Source organism: Salmo trutta, chromosome 19, assembly GCF_901001165.1.
Source record: "Salmo trutta chromosome 19, fSalTru1.1, whole genome shotgun sequence".
Taxonomy (NCBI): domain Eukaryota; kingdom Metazoa; phylum Chordata; class Actinopteri; order Salmoniformes; family Salmonidae; genus Salmo; species Salmo trutta.
Genome location: NC_042975.1, coordinates 53,764,067 through 53,788,290, shown reverse-complemented (window position 1 = coordinate 53,788,290; position 24,224 = coordinate 53,764,067). Strand labels below are relative to the sequence as shown.

At 40.2% G+C, this 24,224-nt stretch overlaps 1 protein-coding gene across 3 annotated transcripts in view; it reads right to left on the bottom strand.

The window, feature by feature from the left end:
- rap1gap2b (RAP1 GTPase activating protein 2b) overlaps positions 1–11,505 on the bottom strand; it is a 93,749-nt gene extending 82,244 nt beyond the window's left edge. For all 3 annotated transcript variants that reach the window (XM_029701745.1, XM_029701746.1, XM_029701748.1), the window contains exons 1-2: positions 11,154–11,505; positions 8,769–8,804 (exon numbers count right to left, since the gene is read on the bottom strand). In XM_029701745.1, the coding sequence (XP_029557605.1) occupies positions 8,769–8,804; positions 11,154–11,197 (80 nt within the window). In that variant the 5' untranslated portion in view covers positions 11,198–11,505. The remainder of the gene's footprint in view (positions 1–8,768; positions 8,805–11,153) is intronic.
- Between the last annotated feature and the right edge of the window lie 12,719 nt (positions 11,506–24,224).

Sequence of the window (24,224 nt, the reverse complement as noted above, 5' to 3'; positions counted from 1 at the left end):
GGACCAAAACGCAGCGGGAAAATGTATACTCATCTTCTTTTTAATTTTTTATTTGACGAAGGACAAACAAAATAAACACGTATACAAACGACTCCAAACAGTCCCGTCAGGTGCAACAAACACTAAACCAGAAAATAACTACCCACAAACCCCGATAGAACAAACACCCCTATAAATAGGACCTTCAATCAGAGGCAACGAGAAGCAGCTGCCTCCAATTGAAGGTCAACCCAATAAACACCACATAGAAATAGACCAACTAGAAATAACATAGAAATACACTAACATAGAACAAAACACAAACAACCCCAAACCACACTAAACAAACACCCCCTGCCACGCCCTGACCAAACTACAATAACAAACAGCCCCTTTACTGGTCAGGGGCCTGTTGCACAAAAGTAGAATTAAGACATCCGGGATAAATGACTCAGCTGAGCTCAATGAAGCCAAAACATGTGCGTCCAGGCTTAATTGGTTGCACAAAGACCAAGCCAGGATGAGCAGACACGGATTCATTAAGCCAGGTGAAACCAATCCTGGATAGGTGCGCGCTCACGGCTCACTCAAATAGACCCCGCCACAGATCACAGATTAACTGATTTACCATGGCAACTAGAGCCGCGTACTTTTCCCCGTCGGAAGCACAAATCCTCATGGAGGCATACGAGGAGGTAAAAGATATAATTAAGAAGAAAGGCAACACCGCCACAGTGATAAAGCAAAGAGAAAAAGCGTGGCAAAGTATTGCAGACCGCCTGAATGCGTAAGTAGTGCACAATTACACAGTCACCGCTCCGCTGAAACATCACAATTACAATTCAAATATTTAATTCACATCTCCAAAAATGCAGTTGTACTGTAATTATGAAACGGTTAAATTTTTAATTGAAATGCACTGCAGATATGAGTGAAATTGTGTAAAGTAACTCCATCACACTGTATAAAGCTATGATAGATTTTTAGATATTTTTACTGAAAACAAGACAAAAATACCAAGTAATTTTTTGCAGTGTGACTCCATTAAATGTGTGTGTGTGTGTGTGTGTGTGTGTGTGTGTGTGTGTGTGTGTGTGTGTAGATTAAACATGAACGGGCCAAAACGGACATGGCAGCAGGTCAAAATCAAATACAAGAACATTCTGCAGAATGGTATGGTCCCTGACTAATATTTAACAAAGCACAAGCATATATTGTACCCAGAAGGTGCCTGCTCACACATTGTCTGTACTGTTTTAGCAGTGAAAAAGAATACCCACAGACAAGGCACGGGTGGTGGGTCACCAAAGGCTGACCTTACCCCAGCAGAGGACATGGCCTTGGAGCTAAATAAAGGCAGGCCCGTCTTAGAGGGGATCCCTGGGGGGAAAGAGACGAGCATAGGTTCCTCCCAAGATGCCACCCGCTTCATTCAAGGTATGTCCTTCCATCTCTACATGGGATACAACCACATTCATATTGAATCAATTTGGACTGTCTGACTTTGGTTTACCTATTGCCTTGCAGTGTCTGGCAGCACTGTGTTCCTGTTAGAGCCACCAGCACAAGCACCAGACGATGCTGATCCAGTGAGTACTCCATCAAAGGCATACTGTAGGCCTGGCATGTCTTGTCTACTAGCTTCAATATGAATCCGATTAAATGTGATAGGGTGAAGGCCCCAGTGCAGCAGCAACAGCACATGATGGAGACGATGATGAGGAGGAGACCATCTCTCTGGATTCCAGAAGGCATGAGGTATCATGTTAAGACTGTGAAAGTACTATTTACTCTACAATGGTGAGGAGTCCTCATCAAAATCAAAAAATCTAATTTCTTTTACAGGACCCAGATGCTATACAGTGGGAAAACCAGCCTGGCAACATAGTGCGTATTAATAAAAGGACACCACATCCTGCCAAATTCCAGCTGCGCTAATTGTATTGTGTTCACAGAGCTCACAAGCTATCAGAAAGTTGTATGGCAACCACCTCCGGCGCCAAATAGAACTGGCAGACATAGACATTCAGTACAAGAAGAAAAAGATGGAAAATCTTGCACTGGAGTCCGAAATAAAAAAGAGGACAATTAGGAAACTGGACCTTGAAATAAAAAAACTTGAGGGAGGTGAGATATGCCTTCAATGTACACTGTATGCTAACTGTAACACAAATGTATTAATCATTATTTTTCTTTCCTCCCCCAGCTCCAAGAAGATGACACAGCTCAAAATAAAAATTAGGTATATTCTCGTAAAGTCAAGTGAGCCATGACATATGAGCTCTTATTGTGAGCACACAGGACGGTGGCATCTTTCTAAGGTTTTTTTTATTTTCCCAGCAATCAGTACAACCAAGTCATCGTTATAAGGCATCGCCCTCTTTTGCCCACCCCCCCAGCACCAGGTGTGGCCACTAGCCTATATGAAGGCCCAAAATTGTGTGTTCCTTTCTGCTCTGACAATGGCATGCCCATTCGTGCGAGATGTGGTGGATGAAGAAGCACTTGTGCTGAGGAGAGCCTTCAGGCGAGAAAGGGTCTTCAGGGACCGGTTGGACCCACTGGCCTTCCCTGATGACCATCTATATGAAAGATACAGGTTTTCTGCAGATGGCATCAGGTATCTATGCAGACTACTGGGTCCCAGGATTAAGCACCGCACTGCACGGAGCCATGCACTGAGTGTGGAGCAAATGGTTTGTGTGGCCTTGCGCTTTTTTTCTAGTGGAGCCTTCCTGTACTCAGTGGGGGATGCAGAACAGCTGAACAAGGCCACAATTTGCCGCACAATAAGGAGTGTGTGTCTGGCTATCAAAGCATTAGCAGATGTCTTCATCTCCTTCCCTGGCCACAGAAGACTCTGTGACATCAAAGAGGAGTTCTATAGGATTGCAGGTAAGAGGATCTACAAATTACAGGACAACTGTTAACACATAGTAGGATACTCATTACTTTGTGTGACAGGTTTCCCCAATGTCATTGGTGCAGTGGACTGCACACACATAAGGATAAAAGCCCCCTCAGGTGCCCATGAGGCCGATTTTGTGAATAGGAAATCCTTTCACAGCATTAATGTTCAGGTGAACATAACTTTTTGATATTGTCCATTGACGAACACTCTGCATTGCCAGTGATGTGCATTGATTGGTGTAATATTCCTCATCTTATGATTTCAGATGGTCTGCAATGCTGACTGTGTGATCAGCAATGTTGTGGCAAAATGGCCTGGCTCAGTCCATGACTCCAGAATCTTTCGGGCCTCTGAAATCTATCAGTGCCTATCACAAGGTAAGCCACACAACCCCTATTTATAACCATCATGGCTGTGTCAAGAATATCACTGTGTTTATGAGGTAGTAATGATGAGATTTTGTGTTGACAGGTGAATTCTCTGGTGTGTTGCTGGGAGACAGGGGGTATGGCTGCCAGCCTTTTCTCCTGACACCTTTCACAGACCCCCAGGAAGCACAGCAGGCCTACAACCATGCCCATGCCAGGACCAGGGCCAGAGTTGAAATGACCTTTGGCCTCCTGAAGGCACGCTTTCACTGCCTTCACAAATTAAGGGTCAGCCCTGTTAGGGCATGTGATATTACTGTGGCTTGTGCTGTCCTCCACAATGTGGCCTGCCTGAGGAAGGAGAGGGCCCCCAGAGTGCCACCAGCCATGGACTGGGACAATCCGGCAATCTTCCCTGATGACGACAGTGGTCGGCTGCTAAGGGACCAATATGTGTTGAATTATTTTAGTTAGTATGTGTGCTTTCAATTTTGGTTAAATATGTCCTGCGGTGGCAGAGGAATTGGGTTTTTTTTGGGTTCGTTTTTTTACGAATTTGGCCTCTTATGATGTTTGTGCGGTATACTGTGTGTAATACAAGGCTGCAGGGAGGCTACTGCATCCATTCATTTGTCTGTTCAGTTGATGTGTATGGATTTGTCCTGCATTTATTTTAGTGTGCAGACATGCAGGGTGTGTTATATACAGACCTTTGAATGTGTATGTATCATTTTGTATAATATGCTTGGATTCTGTGCTTTCCATCTTGTAGTCACTGTGACTTCAGTTTCGAAAGGAGCTGATGGTTTACCTGCTTTGTTTTGTCCTTATTCAATAAAGGAACATAATGTTACACATTGTGTTTTTATATTCATATGGAATGTGTATTTGTTTATATGCCAGAGTACTAGGGCCACACTGAAGAAAAAGGATAAAGTCATAAATTTATGAGGCTGGTTCTTTCTGCAGAAAAGCTACATATTGTTTTTACAGTTTTGATACTTATGACAATGTGATACTTAATATTCTGGCACATCAGCATGTCTTTGTTTATGAAACCATACTGAAGTACAATTTCACGAAATGCCCCACATCTGTCATTTTAACTGTCCTCCTTTAAAACAACCGGTTACAATATTATTACTTGTGTTTTTTTCCCCTCTGTGGCCCTAATATTCTATCATTTTATATATAGCCTTATAGTCTATGGGAAACTGTAAATTATCTAATGATAGCAACATAATCAAAAAATTATTTTTTATCCAAAATCATTGAAATTAATGATCACAAACGTTTAATGACAGTGGGTCTAGTTATATGTGATAACAATGTATAGTGAGCAGTGAAATAACTATTGGTTTCCATTTGTGGTGACTGCTGACTGACATTAGGGATGAGATTAAATAGATCCTGGAATTTAGCCTGGTCTGGAGCAGGCTAGCTCCACAGAATAAATCTCCATGGTAATTTATACCATAACATATCCTCCTGCCCCCTATCCATCTTTAGTGCAACCGGATTACAGATCAATTGAGCCAGGATCACCAAGATATCCTGGCTTAATCCCTTATCCTAGTTTTGTGCAACAGGCCCCAGGACGTGACACAAACACTCAAATACACTAAAACACATCAAAAACACTCACTCAAACACAAACACATCAAAAACACCTAAACCTCAAAAATGCATCAAAAAAATCACTCAAAAAATATTAAAACACACACTCAAAAACATAAAAAACACTCTCTCAAACAAAACAAAAACACTCAAACACAAACTCTCCAACACATCACACAGTCAAACACATCAAAAACACACACTCAAACACATCAAAAACACACACTCAAACACATCAAACACAGTCCAACACATCAAAGACAGTCCAACACATCAAACACACACAAACACATCAAAAACGAACACTCAAACACATCAAAAACACAAACACATAAACACTCAAATACACTAAAACACATCAAAAACACAAAAACACATCATACACATCAAAAACACAAACACATAAACACTCAAATACACATCAAAAACACTCACTCAAACACATCAAACAAACACATCAAAAACACTTAAACCTCAAAAATGCATCAAAAACAAACACTCAAACACATCAAAAACAATCACAAAAAAACACACACTCAAAAACATAAAAAACACTCAAACAAAACAAAAACACTCACTCAAACACATCAAAAATTCTCCAACACATCACACACTCAAACAAATCAAAAACACACACTCAAACACATCAAAAACACACACTCAAACACATCAAAACACTATAACATATCAAAAACGAACACTCAAACACATCAAAAACACAAAAACACATCATACACATCAGAAACACTCACTCAAACACATAAACACTCAAACACAGTAAAACACATCATAAACACTCACTCAAACACATCAAACAAACAAAACACACACTCAAACAAATAAAAACACACACTCAAACACATCAAAAACAAACACTCCAAGATATCAAACACATCAAACACACCAAACACATCAAAAACACATCATACACATAAACACTCAAACACACACTCAAACACATCAAAAACACTCACTCAAACAAAACAAAAACACACACTCAAACAAAACAAAAACACACACTCAAACACATCAAAAACTCAAAAACATCAAAAACACATCAGAAACACTCACTCAAACAAACACAAACACATCAAAAACACTTCAACCTCAAAAATGCATCAAAAACAAATACTCAAACACATCAAAAACATGAAACATCAAAAACGCATCAAAACACACACTCAAACAAATAAAAACACACACTCAAACACATCAAAAACAAACACTCCAAGACATCAAACACATCAAACACACTCAAACACATCAAAAACACCAAACACATCAAAAACACAAACTCAAACACATCAACAAAGCTCCAACACATCAAACCCATCAAACACAACAAAAACATACACTCAAACTTATCAAACACAAATACTCATACACATCAAAAACACTGAAACACAAAAAAACACTCAAACATATCAAAACACTGAAAAACACCAAAACACTCAAACACATCCAAAACACACACTCAAACACGTCCAGAACACACACTCAAACACGTCAAGAACACACACTCAAACACGTCAAAAACACACACTCAAACACGTCAAGAACACACACTCAAACACGTCAAGAACACACACTCAAACACATCAAGAACACACACTTAAACACGTCAAGAACACACACTTAAACACATCAAGAACACACACTCAAGCACGTCAAGAACACACACTCAAACACGTCAAGAACACACACTCAAACACATCAAGAACACACACTCAAACACGTCAAGAACACACAATCAAACACGTCAAGAACACACAATCAAACACGTCAAAAACACACACTCAAAAAAGTCCAAAACACACACTCAAACACAAAAAACATTCAAACACATCAAAAACCATCAAACACATCACAAACACTCAAACAAACACATTTAAACATCAAAAACACTCAAACATTCAAAACAGTAAAATAGTCAGTTCGCTACTTAATCTTGAGCATGAGTACCTATCAGAATCTTTTCTTGACACACACACACACACACACACACACACACACACACACACACACACACACACACACACACACACACACACACACACACACACACACACACACACACACACACACACAGAGAGAGAGAGCACAAAAGAGGGAGGGAGAGAGTGGAGGGAGAGAGTGAGAGTGTGTGAATGAATGAGTCAAGCTCTAAATAAAGGGATGACAGGGAAGATGATAGTGTGCTGTTTAGAACGTTACATGGACATTGAGTACTCATTCATAAAACATACACAGTTTAAAACCAACTTTAATAAGTTATACACAAACCGACTAAGCATACACAGTCATATGAACGTACCGTAGACTCCTGCAGAATACAAATACAACACACCACAGGCATACACGAACGCACAGACCCATGAGCCTACAGGAATATGCACATGTAGCCTACATGATGCTAACCTGACTTGGCACACCCTCCAGTCTCACTATCTCAATTCATCACGCTCATCTAAACATTGCTTGCTGTTTGGGGTTTTAGGCTGGGTTTCTGTACAGCACTTTGAGATATCAACTGATGTAAGAAGGGCTTTATAAATACATTTGATTTGATCTATAATACCCAACGGTAAATCCATGGATAAATCAAGCAGATTATTATACATTACTGCTGCTGCTAACTTTATAACATACAGTGCCCTCCATAATAATTGGGACTGTGAAGTATTTATAAAATAAAAAAGGATTTCAAATCAAACAATGCCTGTGAGTTTAAAGTGGAGGCTGTCAGCTTTAATTTCAGGGTATATTCATCGGGTGAACCATGTTTTGTTCATAGTCCCCCCATGTTAGGGGACCAAAAGTATCGGGACAAATGTAATCACATGTGTAATAAAGTAGTCACCATTACAATAACAGGGGAGATTAGCATTTTGAGGAGGGTATGATGTGCGTCTGTAATTTCCTCACTCATTATTATTCACGATTCATTCAGGATCCTCCGTAATCATGGTAGCATCCACATTCATGTAGAAGTGTTTAGAAACATATTCTTATTTACAGTAAAAGTGACTCCAAAATGACACAATACATTATTTACCATTCATTTCTATTGGGTACTAAATAAATTGAAACGCAACCACAACAAACAGCAAATGCAGCCAAAAATCACTGTATGACTCTATTATCTGTAAGACTGTGTGTGTGAGGTTGTGTGACTGACAAAGCCACAGAACGGTATGGCTGTGAGTCTCACCTTTGCACAGAGGGGTCATATCAGTGTGTAGCCCAAACTGTTTAGACGCTACAGACAGAAGTTGGCAGATCGGCTGTGGCGACTTCGGACGAGTACCAAGACAGTTTGTGGGGGTCATGGAGCAAACAAAGAACGCCATCGTGTTCGTGAGAGTCACATCTTTCCACAAATGATTCATAATAGTTTGGACGCTACTTACGATTTTGTGAGAAGGCCGATTTTCGGGATGTTTAATGGTCTGAGAAACACCGCTCGAGCTCTGTCACCTTTCACCGCCGATGCGGAAGTACGACATAGGCGGATGCGGTGGATTGAGACACATCCAATGCAAAACATATCTGTAACTTAAACAGATCCCTTTTTATGGGGATTTTTTTACTATGCTAATTAGATTTCCACTGAAGCGTGGACATCCACCTCAGGGGTTAAGTGGTCAGATGTCATATAAAAAATGGCTTCCATATTAAAAATACCACTACTGGTTACTACAGCCCTCAGTACTGTACCACACAGAGAGGGTACCTACCCAATGGTTCTCTCTCTCTCTCTCCCTCTCTCTCTCACACACACACAAATGCATTCACTTATAAGCATTCATGTGGACGTGAATGCCCTTCCTTCCAGCAAACCCAATTTTATGAACAATTTTTGTGTATACTTTTTGAATGTGCGTACTACTCACCGTGCTCTGAGTGCACTGACAGTACTCTTATCAACCCTGAAGAGAGAGATAGAAGGGAGAGAGAGAGGGATAGAGAACATGTTCAGTTAACTTGTCATGTAGCTATGACAACAGGGGCACACGACCCCATTCACCCTCACTGGTGAAGCACTTCCTTCCTCCACAGCCTGGCTCCAGAGATGTCCCTCACACAGACATACACACACAGACACACATGGACATACACACACAGACATACACACACACACACACACACACACACGTGCAGGTATGAACGCTGGCACACGGACACACACGTGCGCATTCTGACTCACACACACACAGACACACACACACACACACACACAAACACAATTTAATTTAATCACCATGGCATAAAAGGCATGTTGTTAATTATCTCTTCCTTCATACCTTCTTTCTCTCCTTCTCTTCCTGTCCTCCCTCTCTCTATCTCAGTGTGTGAGTGTTTTGTCTGTCATATGTATGTTATCGCCTTAGGAAGGGTCTTTACTACACTGAATTACACACTAATGGCTGACAAGCTGTCATCACATAGCTCTGCTGTTGTGACACACACACACAAACTCTCGCTCTCTCTCTCTCTATCTCTGTGGGAGACTAGATCACACTATAACACACCCTTCCTGTGCTGGAACCCCTCCCAGTACTGCCTTAAACCACACACACGCACACACACGCACACACACACAGTTATCAAGACAATGATCAGTAACACAGTGACTAGTGCATGCCATTGCATATTTTCCATCCCAAAGTTTTTTGTTGGTAAACAATCACACATACACACACAAATGCACACACACACACAGGTAATCTTTTGTGAACACTTGTTTTTCCATCATGAGAAGTCAATCTGTCTGTCAATGTTCTATTTTCCGTTTGCATTTTCAAACTAACTCAGACTCACAGTAACCATTAACCCTGCTGTGTCACTGTGTTGTAAAGAGATAATGAAGGAGTAAGGGAGGGAGATGGAAGGAGAGAGAGGTGAAGAGAGTAGCAGAGGGGAAGAAGAGGGAGATAAGAGAAGGGAGAGAAAAGGAGAGAGGGTGTAGGAGGAGAGTTGCAGAGGGGAAGAGAAGGGGGATACAGAGATAGTAGAGGAGAGAGAAGGAGAGAAAAGGAGAGAGGGTGTAGAAGGAGAGTAGCAGAGGGGGAGAGAAGAGGGAGATGGAGAGGAGAGTAGAGAGGGTGCAGGAGGAGAGTAGCAGAGGGGAAGAGAAGTGGGAGACAGAGATAGGAGAGAAAAGGAGAGAGGGTGTAGGAAGAGAGCAGCAGTGGGAGCAGTAAACGTTAAAAGCTTCATATGATGAGTCTGAAACCTCTGTTCGCACTGGTCATAAATAAAACATTTAGTGCTGCCACACACACACACACACACACACACACACACACACACACACGCACACGCACAACAGCTCCACCCATATGCTAAAATCAACCACACAACACACACACCTCAACTGACTTAGCCCACAGTGAAACAAAACATGCTGAATAGCTGATAAAGGGGTGGAGAAAGGAAGAGAATGAAGGTGAAAGAGAGGAAGAAAGGAGAGAAACAGATGAGAGAAGGGAGGGAATAATAATGCTAATATCCACTCTTCCCTCCTTCCCCAAAAAGTATTTCCTGCATTATTTGACACTGCCTCACTATTACCTCTCACACATTCAGAGAGATGGATGGAGATGGAGAAAGAGAGCTAGATAGAGAGAGAAAGATGGAGAGCTGGAGAAAGAGAGGGAAAGGGAGGGAGATGGAGAGCTAGAGAAATGGAGAGAGGAAAATTGAGTATGAAAGTGAATGGTTGAATAGAGGCTTGTGTAAGTCTTGCAACTTCTCTAACCCCACACACATGCGAGCGCACAGACACACACACGGACAGACGCACAGACAGACACAAGCCTCTTGTGTATTCTGGGCACAGGTTGGATTTGACAGGCCGTATGCCGAGCTGAGATTCAGTGAGGTAAAGAGCTCTGTATCACTCAGAGAGAGAGAGAAAAAGAGGAGAGAAATATGCTGTCTCATACCTGCAAGAAGACAAAGAAAGGGGATGTTTAGGGGATAAACAAATACCCTGGCTGTATCATAGAGGGATAGAGATAGTTATCATCCCGTTACTCTGCTACTACTGCTCTCTGTCTTATCACTTACCTGGTTTAGCAGTCACAAACTAGTCTAAATACAAACTAGCAAGGATCCCTGCCATAGACAATCAACTGTCATAACATAGCTAACACACCCCCAAACAATACAACAAACTACTTACAATCACAATCACATAAACACGCCACAACAAACTGAGCCATATGCAAAATTGCATACACAACACACACTATCTCTGTCACACACACACTTACCATCCAAACCCTCCGAAGGACACACTCCTCTTCCTCCTTAGCATGGTGTTTACGTCTCTTTCGCTCTCTCTGGGAGTCTGTGTCTGCTTCTCTTGAAATTCTTAGTCCTACAACACTCTCTATCTCTCTCTCCACTATGTGTCGTCTGCCTCCAGCCTTCTATCTATACAGTTAGCGCTTTAGCCTTTTACCATGCCCTCACTGTTTTTCTCTCTCTATCTCTCTCACTCCCTGGTTCCCTCTCTCTCTCTTGTTCACTCTCTCACACAGTATGAGCTAACACCTGCCTAGTCTCTCCTTCTCACTCCACTGCACTGCTTGCCTCCCTCACCACCCGCTAGGCTGGAACGAGTGAATGAGAGAGATAGGGCGATAGTGTGAGAGAGAGTGAGAGGTTGGGAGGGGTGGAGGGAGGGGACCGGGAGGAAGGGAGGTGGTGTTTTCTGTGTATTTCTCTACCTCTATTCTTTGACTCTGAGAGAGACAGACTGACAAGGCAAAAAAAGTGGCATTGATGTCAAAATAATAGACCATGTTAATATGAGTACCACAGTGTCTGAAATGGAATGAAGAAGGTCATTTTAGGTGCCAGTACCAATTTTTAAATACTTGTGTTCATATTCTAGAGATTGAATATTCTAGAAGAGCTGCCGGTACTTGAGATATTCTAAAGAAAGCAGATTACCAGATCATCTTTTCATGTGTACTCAAGCAATAGAAAATTAGAAGTGCTGCATCAGCCTAATTCAAACACTGACCTGGAGTGCTTTCTTTGTGGAGTCATTTATGTTTGAAACATCTCTTGTTTAAATGTCAATGAGAGTTCTATTAACCTGAGCTGCAGTGCACTGATCTATGGCCTGTGACGTGAACGGACAAAAGCGGTGAGGGAGGAGCGCCCTTCTCAAACCGAACAGTAATCTGCGCCGATCATGTTGTCAACAAGGCAGCATGGTGCATTGTCCAGAAACATACACATTTTTCCACCATAAAATATATGTTTGAATTGTCTAACCATACTGAAAAAATACACTACCGTTCAAAAGTTTGGAGTCTCTTAGAAAAAGAAAAGCAAAAATGGTCCATTAAAATATCATCAAATTGATCAGAACTAAAGTGTAGACATTGTTAATGTTGTAAATGACTATTGTAGCTGGAAACGGCTGATTTTTTTATTGAATATCTACATAGGCGTACAGAGGCCCATTATCAGCAACCATCACTCCTGTGTTCCAATGGCACGTTGTGTTAGCTAATCCAAGTTTAACATTTTAAAAGGCTAATTGATCATTAGAAAATCCTTTTGAAATGATGTTAGCACATCTGAAAACTGTTGTCCTGATGAAAGAAGCAATAAAAACTGGCCTTCTTTAGACTAGTTGAGTATCTGGAGCATCAGCATTTGTGGGTTCGATTACAGGCTCAAAATGGCCAGAAACAAAGAACTTTATTCTGAAACGTGTCAGTCTATTCTTGTTCTGAGAAATTAAGGATATTCCATGTGAGAAATTCCCAAGAAACTGAAGATCTCGTACAACGCTGTGTACTACTCCCTTCACAGAACAGCGCAAACTGATTATAACTAGAATAGAAAGAGTGGGAGGCCCCAGTGCACAACTGAGCAAGAAGACAAGTACATTAGAGCGTCTAGTTTGAGAAACAGATGCCTCAGGGGGTTAAGTTATCAGATGTCATATAAAAAATGGCTTCCATATAAAAAATACCACTACTGGTTACTACAGCCCTCAGTACTGTACCGCACAGAGAGGGTACCTACCCAATGGTTCTCTCTGAATAAGCTTTTGGCATCATTTCATATTTAGCCAAAACGTTTGACACGGTTGATCATAAAATAGGTTTTCATGATCATACATATAATTGTCTATATAGTTATGTTTATGTTAGAGAACAATGTGTTTTTTCAAACGGCTGTGCATCTACCAGGGCCAAGATATCCTGTGGTGTGTCACAGGGTTCAATGTGCAAACTCCTTCAAGACTGTTGGAAAAGCATTCCAGGTGAAGCTGGTTGAGAGAATGCCAAGAGTGTGCAAAGCTGTCATCAAGGCAAGTATCTAAAATAAGAATATATTTTGATTTGGTTACTACATGTTTCCATATGTGTTATTTCATAGTTTTGATGTCTTCCCTATTATTCTACATTGTAGAGCATAGTAAAAATAAAGAAAACACCCTTGAATGAGTGGGTGTCTCCAAACTTTTCACTGGTACTATATATATATATATTTGGTGATTACTGATCAATTCATTTATACATCTATATTTAGTAGGTTTTTCTTATCTGTTTAAACAAACTTTTTAGATTTTTTTACTTTGTACTTTTGTGGTGTGGTTTTCATATAAGCTTTCATATAAGGCTTCCAACCTTCACACAGTGTTTTTAATTTGTTTTTATTTGTATTGTTGTCTATCACTTGTTTTCTTTGGTATAATAAATAATGGCTTTGCGAAGTTGCTGGATATTGGCGGGAATTGGAACATGCTGTCAGACACACTGATGCAGAGCATCCAAAACATGTTCAATGGGTGACATGTCTGGTGAGTATGTAGGCTATGGAAGAACAGGGACATTTTCAGTTTCCAAGAATTGTGTACAGATCCTTGCGACATGGGGCCATGCATTATCATGCTGAAATTTGATGAATGGCACGACAATGGGTCTCAGGATCTCATCACGGTATCTCTGTGCATTCAAATGGCCATTGATAAAATGCAATTGTGTTCGTTGTCTGTAGCTTATGCCTGCCTGCCCATACCATAACCCCACCGCCACCATGGGGCACTCTGTCCAGAACGTTGACATCAGCAAACCACTCGCCCACACAACGCCATACACGTGGTCTGCAGTTGTGAGGCCGGTTGGACACTGCCAAATTCTCTAAAACGACGTTGGAGGCAGCTTATGGTAGAGAAATTAACATTCTCTGGCAACAGCTCTGGTGGACATTCCTGCAGTCAGCGTGCTAATTGCACACTCCCTCAAAACTTGAGACATCTGTGACATTGTGTTGTGTGACAAAATTGCACATTTTATAGTGGCCTTTAATTTTCCCCAGCACAAGGTGCACCTGTGTAATGATCATGCCGTTCATCAGCTTCTTGATATCCCACACTCGTCAGTTGGATGGAGTATCTATGCAAATGAGAAATGCTCACTAACAGGGATGTAAGCAAATTTGTGCACAACATTCTTGAGAAATACGCTTTTTGTGCATATTTCTGGGGTCTTTTATTTCAGCTCATGAAACATGGGACCAACACTTTACATGTTGCCTTTATATTTTTGTTTAGTTTTCATTGGGAAGGCAGATAAAGTGTTTTCATCAAAAACAATCACTTTTGCATGTCAAAACACAGAATCCTACTCATTATTCCACATGCTTAATCTAGCCTAGGCTACGCCGTGGGCTTTGATCAAGGCACCTGGCTTGCGCCCTGGAGGCAGCCTTGTTCCAAAAGAATGCAATCATTTTTCACCCGGTGCAAACTCCTCCCACCAGGGTAACCCAGGCCAGATAATCGAATCCCCTCAGTGAAAGGGCAGAAGTCATTTATTGGTGCTGGTTAAACAGGGTGGTGATGCAATCAAGCATCTGTTTTATTTTAGACTCAATATGGGACACTTAGAAGGTTTGGAGTGATACAGTGTTTGTTACATTTTATACAATGGGTGGGTCTAATCCTGGCTGCTGATTGGTTAAAAACATGTTCCAGCCGGTGTCTATTCCACAAGCCACAGGTTAAGGATATGACATTGAAATGCCTATCTACTGTTTCATCTCACTGCACAATCCACTCTCATCAGTCCAACTAGGCAATTTATAAACTTGATATCAATTGTAAAAAGCATCTAGACATTATCGCCCCTTTCCTTTAGACTAGCATTTGGTTTTCAACAGCGGAGACTTGTAAACCTTGCTGTCTGTCTCATCGACCTTTGCAACATCATTTTAATATTGAAATTCGGTCTCCACTGTCCCATTGATGATTAACGTGTCAGGACAAGACAGACAGCTTTTCTCAGCCAGTCGAAATCCCGACTCAGCATAATTTGTATGGATATATACAAAGAAATGTTTATATAAAAACAGGTAAAATCTTCAGTTTGAAGTGATTGTGTTAGCTGTGTATTTGGCTAGCTCCTGGCGAGAGAGCAAATGTTCTATGCCAGGCGAAATCGTGCATCATTAGCTCATTGTTATGGGTGTATCCAAATAAATGTCACTAGAAAAATGCTTAAACAAACGCAAATGCAGCAAGCTGTTATTCTGGATGCACTGTTTGACGTGACTGTGTTGCCAGCCAGCATGGCAACGGAACTTTTAGAAGAAATGACTGGGTCGCGTCTATACTCTAGATATAGAACAAAACACTTCACGACTGGGTCGCATCTCTGGCAACCTAACCGATAGAACGAACGACCAGCCGTCTTGGGTAGCAAACCTAGATTTGTGTCGGGACTATATCTCATGGAAGGATGAAATAGTATGAATAAATTAATCAAAATAAAGGTTTTAATGAAAATATGTCAATCATTATTTGAATATGTTGGCAACACGTTGTATAAAAGTGATAATGCCGGTGTTTGGAGGTGTCAATAAATCCTCCAAACACCGGCTTCTCTGGCATTATCACTTAAATAATATTAAAGTGTCAGTCTGTTGTTATGTTCCAAATGGCATCCTACTCCCTTTATAGTGCACTACTTTAGAAAAAGTTATAGTGCACAATGTTGGAAATAGGGTATTTCTCGGAGTCTCTAGGGGTTTAGCTCACATGGGCTAGATTTTCAGACTAACACATTTCCAGTTAGCCTACTTCATGGATCATCCCAGACATTCATCTAAACAGAGACATACACAGTGACATTGACATTTCACTAATATGTTCTGTCAATATCACAATGTAAGTGTCTGTTTTGTCTCTGTCTGTCTTTCTGCATGCCTGTCTATCTGCATGTCTTCTGACAGTGTCACAGTAACACAGAGAGAGGTGGGGGAAGATGAAGATAAAGGGAGAGAAAGAAAGATGGACCATATGGCCTGACATGGCATGCTGCTTCATCCTGTGCTGCCAAGACAACTTCAGGAGAGAAAGAATGAGAGAAAGGACAGAGAAAGAGAATAACAGGAGGACAGAGGGCGATATTCAGAGCAGGGTCAGAGAAAGAGAATAACAGGAGGACAGAGGGCGATATTCAGAGCAGGGACAGAGAAAGAGAATAACAGGAGGACAGAAGGCGATATTCAGAGCAGGGACAGAGAAAGAGAATAACAGGAGGACAGAGGGCGATATTCAGAGCAGGGACAGAGAAAGAGAATAACAGGAGGACAGAGGGCGATATTCAGAGCAGGGACAGAGAAAGAGAATAACAGGAGGACAGAGGGCGATATTCAGAGCAGGGACAGAGAAAGAGAATAACAGGAGGACAGAGGGCGATATTCAGAGCAGGGACAGAGAAAGAGAATAACAGGAGGACAGAAGGCGATATTCAGAGCAGGGACAGAGAAAGAGAATAACAGGAGGACAGAGGGCGATATTCAGAGCAGGGACAGAGAAAGAGAATAACAGGAGGACAGAGGGCGATATTCAGAGCAGGGACAGAGAAAGAGAATAACAGGAGGACAGAGGGCGATATTCAGAGCAGGGACAGAGAAAGAGAATAACAGGAGGACAGAGGGCGATATTCAGAGCAGGGACAGAGAAAGAGAATAACAGGAGGACAGAGGGCGATATTCAGAGCAGGGACAGAGAAAGAGAGAGCGAGAGAGAAGCAGAGAGAGAGAGATATTATAAATAATATATCATGTAGCTGGCAGAAAATGACATTGTGTTCCCAATGATGAAGGCCAGGTATAGCAGTTAGTGATGAGTGGGTTGACTCATAACCCGCAGTCCCTGTGGTTATATCCGCGGTCAGGTTTAAGGTCATTAAATACCGTGTGGATGAAGGGAGGGTGGGTAGTGGGCGAGTTGAATAAAGAGAAAACAATGCATAAAAAATCTATACATTTATAATTCTTGTGCAATTCATATCTATAGGCTACATTGAGGTTTTTCTTTCATCCAGCAATTTTTATCTGGCATTAGGCACAAACAAGCCTAAGCTTTAGGACCTAACTGTAGCCTACTGTAGGCGTGACAAATATGCATGAGGCAAAAAGGACAATGTCAGAGTTTAATTCAGTAAGAAATAAGCTGTGAAATGGAGAGTTGGAAATAAAGAGAAGGGTGGGCCAAAACATTAATGTTTGGGAAAGATTTGGTGAAGTGGTAAAAGAGGATGTTATGTGTATCTTCATCAACATCATAAAAGCTGATAGTATTTCAACCACATAAAATATGCATCCAAGCCGACCTGAAATCTTATCAGAAACATGATTGGTCATTTTCACAGCTTTAAATGTACTTAAAACCGGTCAAACTAATGTAATTTGAACAATTTGCACGGAACATCTTAAAAAAAAAAAAATTGAATTAGCCTATTGCATTTTCTCCCTGGTCCCTAAACATCTTTGCTCCTTGAGAGAAGCAGAGATTAAAGAGAAAACTTGACCAACGTTGAAGCATTCATTCTATCGATTTATGACATTATTCTGGTGAGCAAGGGTTTTAATACTCTTTTAGGGCAAGTAATGACAGAAGAGATACTGCGTCTATCTAATTATAGACAAGCTGACTAACAAATTTTGCCAACCAACATTTTTGGGACAGAAACCATACTGTCGTTGGCAGAAACATATCTAAATTAGACCCCCCCCCCCCAAAAAAAACTTGCGAATATAACCACTGACTTTTCCTAATTTGTGTTGCTCCACTGGAGACGTAGCGGCCTTGGCATACTATGTAAACTGCAATTCAATTGGCACATGTGCATTCGCGCTGAATTGAGCAACACAAATAAGGAAAAAGTCAGTGGTTGTATTCAATAAAAGTTTTTATTAAAAGTATGAATTCCAGCACCTGCGGAAGGACCGCGGTTGTACAGGACAAACATTAGGTACAGATGAGCGTTTTTTCTGAATTAACATTTTTACAAGCATCGACTGATGGTGACTCAATGTTGTTGCTAGCAAATCGTGCGACCAGTTATCAAAACTCAACTCCGCTTCGATATAAGTAGGGTGTTAGGGGTCCAAATGAAACTTTGGTTCTGCTGTTATACGTTGTATTCCATGTTATAGAGCACCTTTTCAGGAACACAGACCACTTTATGTAATGAGGATACGACTCACCATTGCTGAGATATCTTATTTTCAAGTAATCAAAAAAAGTCCTGATCTTGTTCACATTCTGATTGTGCCCACAATTTTAGACAGGTGTAGACAATCAGTAGACACGTTGTGATCTGATTGTAATCAGCATGGTTTGTCTGACAGATGTTATTTCTATGTAAAATATTCTGTAACAAGTGTTGTTTTTGTACTCAATGGTGGATCTATTCATAATTATTTAAGAGATGTAATCAGATCATCCTGCCAACCTCCGGAGGTAGTCAGACACTCATTGTGTGTGGATATCTTACAAGTATAGAGATCTGAACCGACAAACCATTTAAATCATTATTCTGCCCTCTAAAATCATTGACTGGTGGCACCATTGACTGTTTACATCAATATGTGCCTTACAATAAATAAATATTATTTTGAAAATAGCTGTGAAATAAATTGCGTAAATGAAGAGACCAGGAAGTCGGGTCACAATGCAGACATAGTGGACAGATAACAGTCACATTTCAATACCATGTGTGGACACATTTCTGTAAATGTGGGCACAATCAGAATGTAGACAAGATCAGGAAAAAGAACCAAATGTTACCACCAGGTATAAATGGGGCTATTAAGGTACCAAATCCCCTGTCTGGAATCTTAAATTCAACACTTTTTATCCAATATCTCAAAATAGGGGGGGTCATACTGTTATGACATTTTCAGAGATGACGTAGAACACAAATAAAAGTACAATTTATTAAAAGAATATGCTATTTATGCTACATTTTGCACTTAATATGCAAATTAGGCAGCATGGAATAAATAATTACAGAACTTCAGCCCAATAATTTAAGGTAAGGTGTTAAATTTAACACATCTTCATGCTTTATGCAAAACTGAGAGTTTGTAATAATGTGAAACAATTTATGAAATTATAAAAAAACTTTTGTAATATGCTAATTCGTCTGTACAGAATGAAAAAATACAGAATGTTAAACCCATTAATTTAAAGTCAGGTAGTTATGTTGTTAACATATATAGAGGTTTTATGCAGAACTGGGAGTATACACTGAGGAATAAGTACCGCCAATGCTCTGCTTGTTAAACACACACACGTGCACACACACGTGCACACACACGTGCACACACACGTGCACACACACGTGCACACACACACACACACAACAGGGGTGGTAACAGAGTACAAATAATTGGGATTACATGATCATGAACATAAACAGTGTTACTATACATGTACAGTGCACAGTCAGAAGAGGACTGGTCACTGCTCAGAGCTGGTTCCTCTCTGGTTCTGCCTTTCTAGGGAGTTTTTCCTCTGTAAAAAGGCTTTATAAATACATTTGATTGATTGATTGATTGGCCCCATGTTTCATGAGCTGAAATAAAATATCCCATAAATGTTCCATATGCACAAAAAGCGTATTTCTCAAAAATGTTGTGCACAAATTTGCTTACATCCCTGTTAATGAGCATTTCTCATTTGCCAAGATAATCCATCCAACTGATGGGTATGGCATATCAAGAAGCTGATTAAACAGCATGATCATTACACAGGTGCACCTTGTGCAGGGGACAAAAAGGCCACTGTAAAATGTGCAACATAATGCCACAAGTTTTGAGGGAGTGTGCAATTGGCATGCTGACTGCAAGAATGTCCACCAGAGCTGTTGTCAGAGAATGTAATGTTAATTTCTCTACCAACATCGTTTGAGAGAATTTGGCAGTACATTCAACTGGCCTCACAACTGCAGACCACGTGGACCACACCAGCCCAGTTTGGTGTCGTAACCGACTTCAGTGGGCAAATGCTCACCTCCGATGACCCCTGGCATGCTGGAGAAGTGTGCTCTTCACGGATGAATCCCGGTTTCAATTGTACCGGGTAGATGCCAGACAGCGTGTATGGCGTTGTGTGGGCGAGTGGTTTGCTGATGTCAACACTGTGAACAGAGTGCCCCATGGTGGCGGTGGGGTTATGTTATAGGCGGGCATAAACTACGAACAACAAACACAATTAATTTATCGATGGCAAATTGAATACACAGAGATACCTTGACGAGATCCTGAGACCCATTGTTATGCCATTCATCAAATTTCAGCATGATAATGCATGGCCCCATGTCGCAAGGATCTGTACACAATTCTTGGAAACTGAAAATGTTCCTGTTCTTCCATAGCCTACATACTCACCAGACATGTCACTCATTGAACATGTTTGGGATGCTCTACATTGACTTGTACGACAGCATGTTCCAATCCCCGCCAATATCCAGCAACTTCGCCAAAGCCATTATTTATTTATACCAAAGAAAACAAGTGATAGACAACAATACAGAGAAAAACAAATTAAAGCGCTGTGTGAAGGTTGGAAGCCTTATATAAAAGCTTATATGAAAACCACACCACAAAAGTACAAAGTAAAAAAATCGAAAAGGTTTGTTAAAACAGATAAGAAAAACCTACTAAATATAGATGTATAGATTAATTGATCAGTAATCACCAAATATATATACAGTACCAGTCAAAAGTTTGGAGACACCTACTCATTCAAGGGTTTTTCTTTATTTTTACTATTTTCTACAATGTAGAATAATAGTGAAGACATCAAAACTATGAAATAACACATATGGAAACATGTAGTAATCAAAAAAGTGTTAAACAAATAAAAACATATTTACGTTTTAGATGACAGCTTTGCACACTCTTGGCATTCTCTCAACCAGCTTCACCTGGAATGCTTTTCCAACAGTCTTGAAGGAGTTTGCACATTGAACCCTGTGACACACCACAGGATATCTTGGCCCTGGTAGATGCACAGCCGTTTGAAAAAAACACATTGTTCTCTAACATAAACATAACTATATAGACAATTATATCTATAATCATGAAAACCTATTTCATGATCAACCGTGTCAAACGCTTTGGATAAATATAAAAAGGTGCCAAGAGCTTATTCATTGTTTTTCAGGGATGTAAAGATTTTATCCACAAGTTGAAAAAAAGCCATATCTGTGGAGTAGTTTTTAAGAAAACCATATTGGTGCTCATATAGAATACAGTGTTGATTTAAATGTTTCAACATTCTCTTATACACTAATATTTCTAGGATTTTAGAAAAACATGGTAGTACAGATATTGGGCAATAATTTGTAAAAGATCTTGGATCCCCAGATTTATAGAGGGGGATAACTTTTGGGCATTTTCAATCTTTAGGAACAATACTAGTTTGCATTGATTTGGTGAAGATATACTTTAGAGGCTCAGTAAACAAAAAAGACACTGATTTCACCAAAGAAGCAACTATCTTATCATGACCTGATGCTGATATCTTTAAGTTACCAATTACCTCCATCACACCAGGAGGATCAAACTGAATCAGAAAAGAGAAATGTCCCTTAATGTAATTCAAGGGATTTCCATCAGTTTTCTCTATTATCTTTAACAGAGAGGAACCCACATTCACAAAAAAGTTATTAAATTCATATGAAATAACATCAGGAACACCGTAGGTCTTATTTCCAACAATAAATTGAGGTGGGATAGTTGTAAATGTATTTTTCTTATTTAACAGTTGATTGATGATTTTCCAAGTCGACTTTATATTATTCAAGGATTCTTGGGATTTGTTAGTAAAATATATTTTTGAGATATCCGAAGTGGGAAAATTTGTTATTTTTCTTTTTGTAATTTTCCGAATGTAGGGGAGAGGGATTTGTGAGAAACATTTTATACAGCTTGTTTTTTTTAACTGAGGCTTTTTTTGAGACCGGTTGTAAAACCAATGTTTCCAGAACCCTTCTGCTGCTCTCTTACATAGTTTAACTAAGGGAAAGCAGTGGTGAAATACACAATGGAAAGGTGGGAGAAAAGTCTGATACTCCACATCAGCCTGATTATAAAAAATGTCCTATGAAATGCGATCAATCAACATCTTAAAGCACTCATAATTACTTTAGTTAAATATTCTACATTTAATGCTACTCATCATTCCCATCTGTTAATTTCCAGCTGCCAAAGAGAAGTGTCAAATTGGAAAGTGTTCAGAAATGTCAGTATAAAGTATACCTGTATTAGCCACATTATTTAAAGAATTTGTCAAACTATTATCAATAAGGGTATACAGATAAACTGGTCAGTCTGTGGTCTTATAGATGAAGGGATACAGATATATGGAGCATAAAGTATTCAACAAGTCAGATGAACTGGTCAGTCTGTGGTCTTATAGATGAGGGAATACAGATGAACTGGTCACTCTGTGGTCTTATAGATGAGGGGATACAGATAGATGGAGTATAAAGTATTCAACAAGTCAGATGAACTGGTCACTCTGTGGTCTTATAGATGAGGGAATACAGATGAACTGGTCACTCTGTGGTCTTATAGATGAGGGGATACAGATAGATGGGGTATAAAGTATTCAACAAGTCAGATGAACTGGTCAGTCTGTGGTCTTATAGATGAGGGAATACAGATGAACGGGTCAGTCTGTGGTCTTATAGATGAGGGAATACAGATAGATGGAGTATAAAGTATTCACTCTGTGGTCTTATAGATGAGGGGATACAGATAGATGGAGTATAAAGTATTCAACAAGTCAGATGAACTGGTCACTCTGTGGTCTTATAGATGAGGGGATACAGATGAACTGGTCAGTCTGTGGTCTTATTAATGAGGGAATACAGATAGATGGAGTATAAAGTATTCAACAAGTCCGATGAACTGGTCTCTCTGTGGTCTTATAGATGAGGGAATACAGATAGATGGAGTATAAAGTATTCAACAAGTCAGATGAACTGGTCAGTCTAGTGGGCTTATAGATGAGGGGATACAGATAGATGGAGTATAAAGTATTCAACAAGTCAGATGTCAATGAGCAATGTTCCCTCTAACACGCAGCTCACCCAGGACTGCCATCCAGAAGAAATATCGGCCCGTGCAGAGAAGCACGAGATTGAACTTAACTCAACTTTCTAGTTTTCCCCTTTAGTTAAAACAAAACTAACTATGGGATTTTCTTGTAGGCAGAGCACATTGGCTTAGGATTCTATTACATTGACAGGTACAATTTAGGTACATACTCTACACAGACCGGTACGCCATAACCAATCAGAGAGGCAGTATCCCTATATGCAAATAGACCATTGCCATATATGGACTGTGCCATTCACTTTGAACTGGACTGTGTTGACATCACAAGTGGTCACGAGTAGATGCACTTGATTTGAAATTAAAGCAAGACCTGCATGTAGTCACGTGTGTACATTTGTTCAAATTATTTGCTAGTTAGTGAGTTATTAGCCCAGTTATAGCTAATTTCTAGTCAGCAATGGGGGAGTGTTTGCTTCCTACAAGAGCACAAAATATGTGCATTTCCAGCCATCATTCAAAAGCAAGTCAGATGAAGAGCTTTTTTTGTCTTAAAGGGGCAGTGCTATATTTTGAGACAGGCATGAATAAGCTAAGTAGCCAATAGGTAGAGGGTAGCATCATTTGATTGATTCACTGTAATAATTGTATGGGAATAATAATGCATTTTATTTTGTAAAGTAGTTTCTTGCATCAAACAATATAACATTTTCAGTCATCTCCTTGTCTGAAGGACAAGTGGATAAACAGGTTAATGTTAATGTGTACATGTTTTTTCCCCTCAAAAGTCTCATTGAATGTAGGCCTACATTGAACACCATACATTGGCTGCTACTGTAGGCTGAATGATAGATCAGCTATTTCCATGTTAAATGTTATGAGAAGCATTTTCTCCTTTGTTTTTGATGGTAGGCCACTCTGATAGGCCTACAAATTATCAAATAGCCACAGTA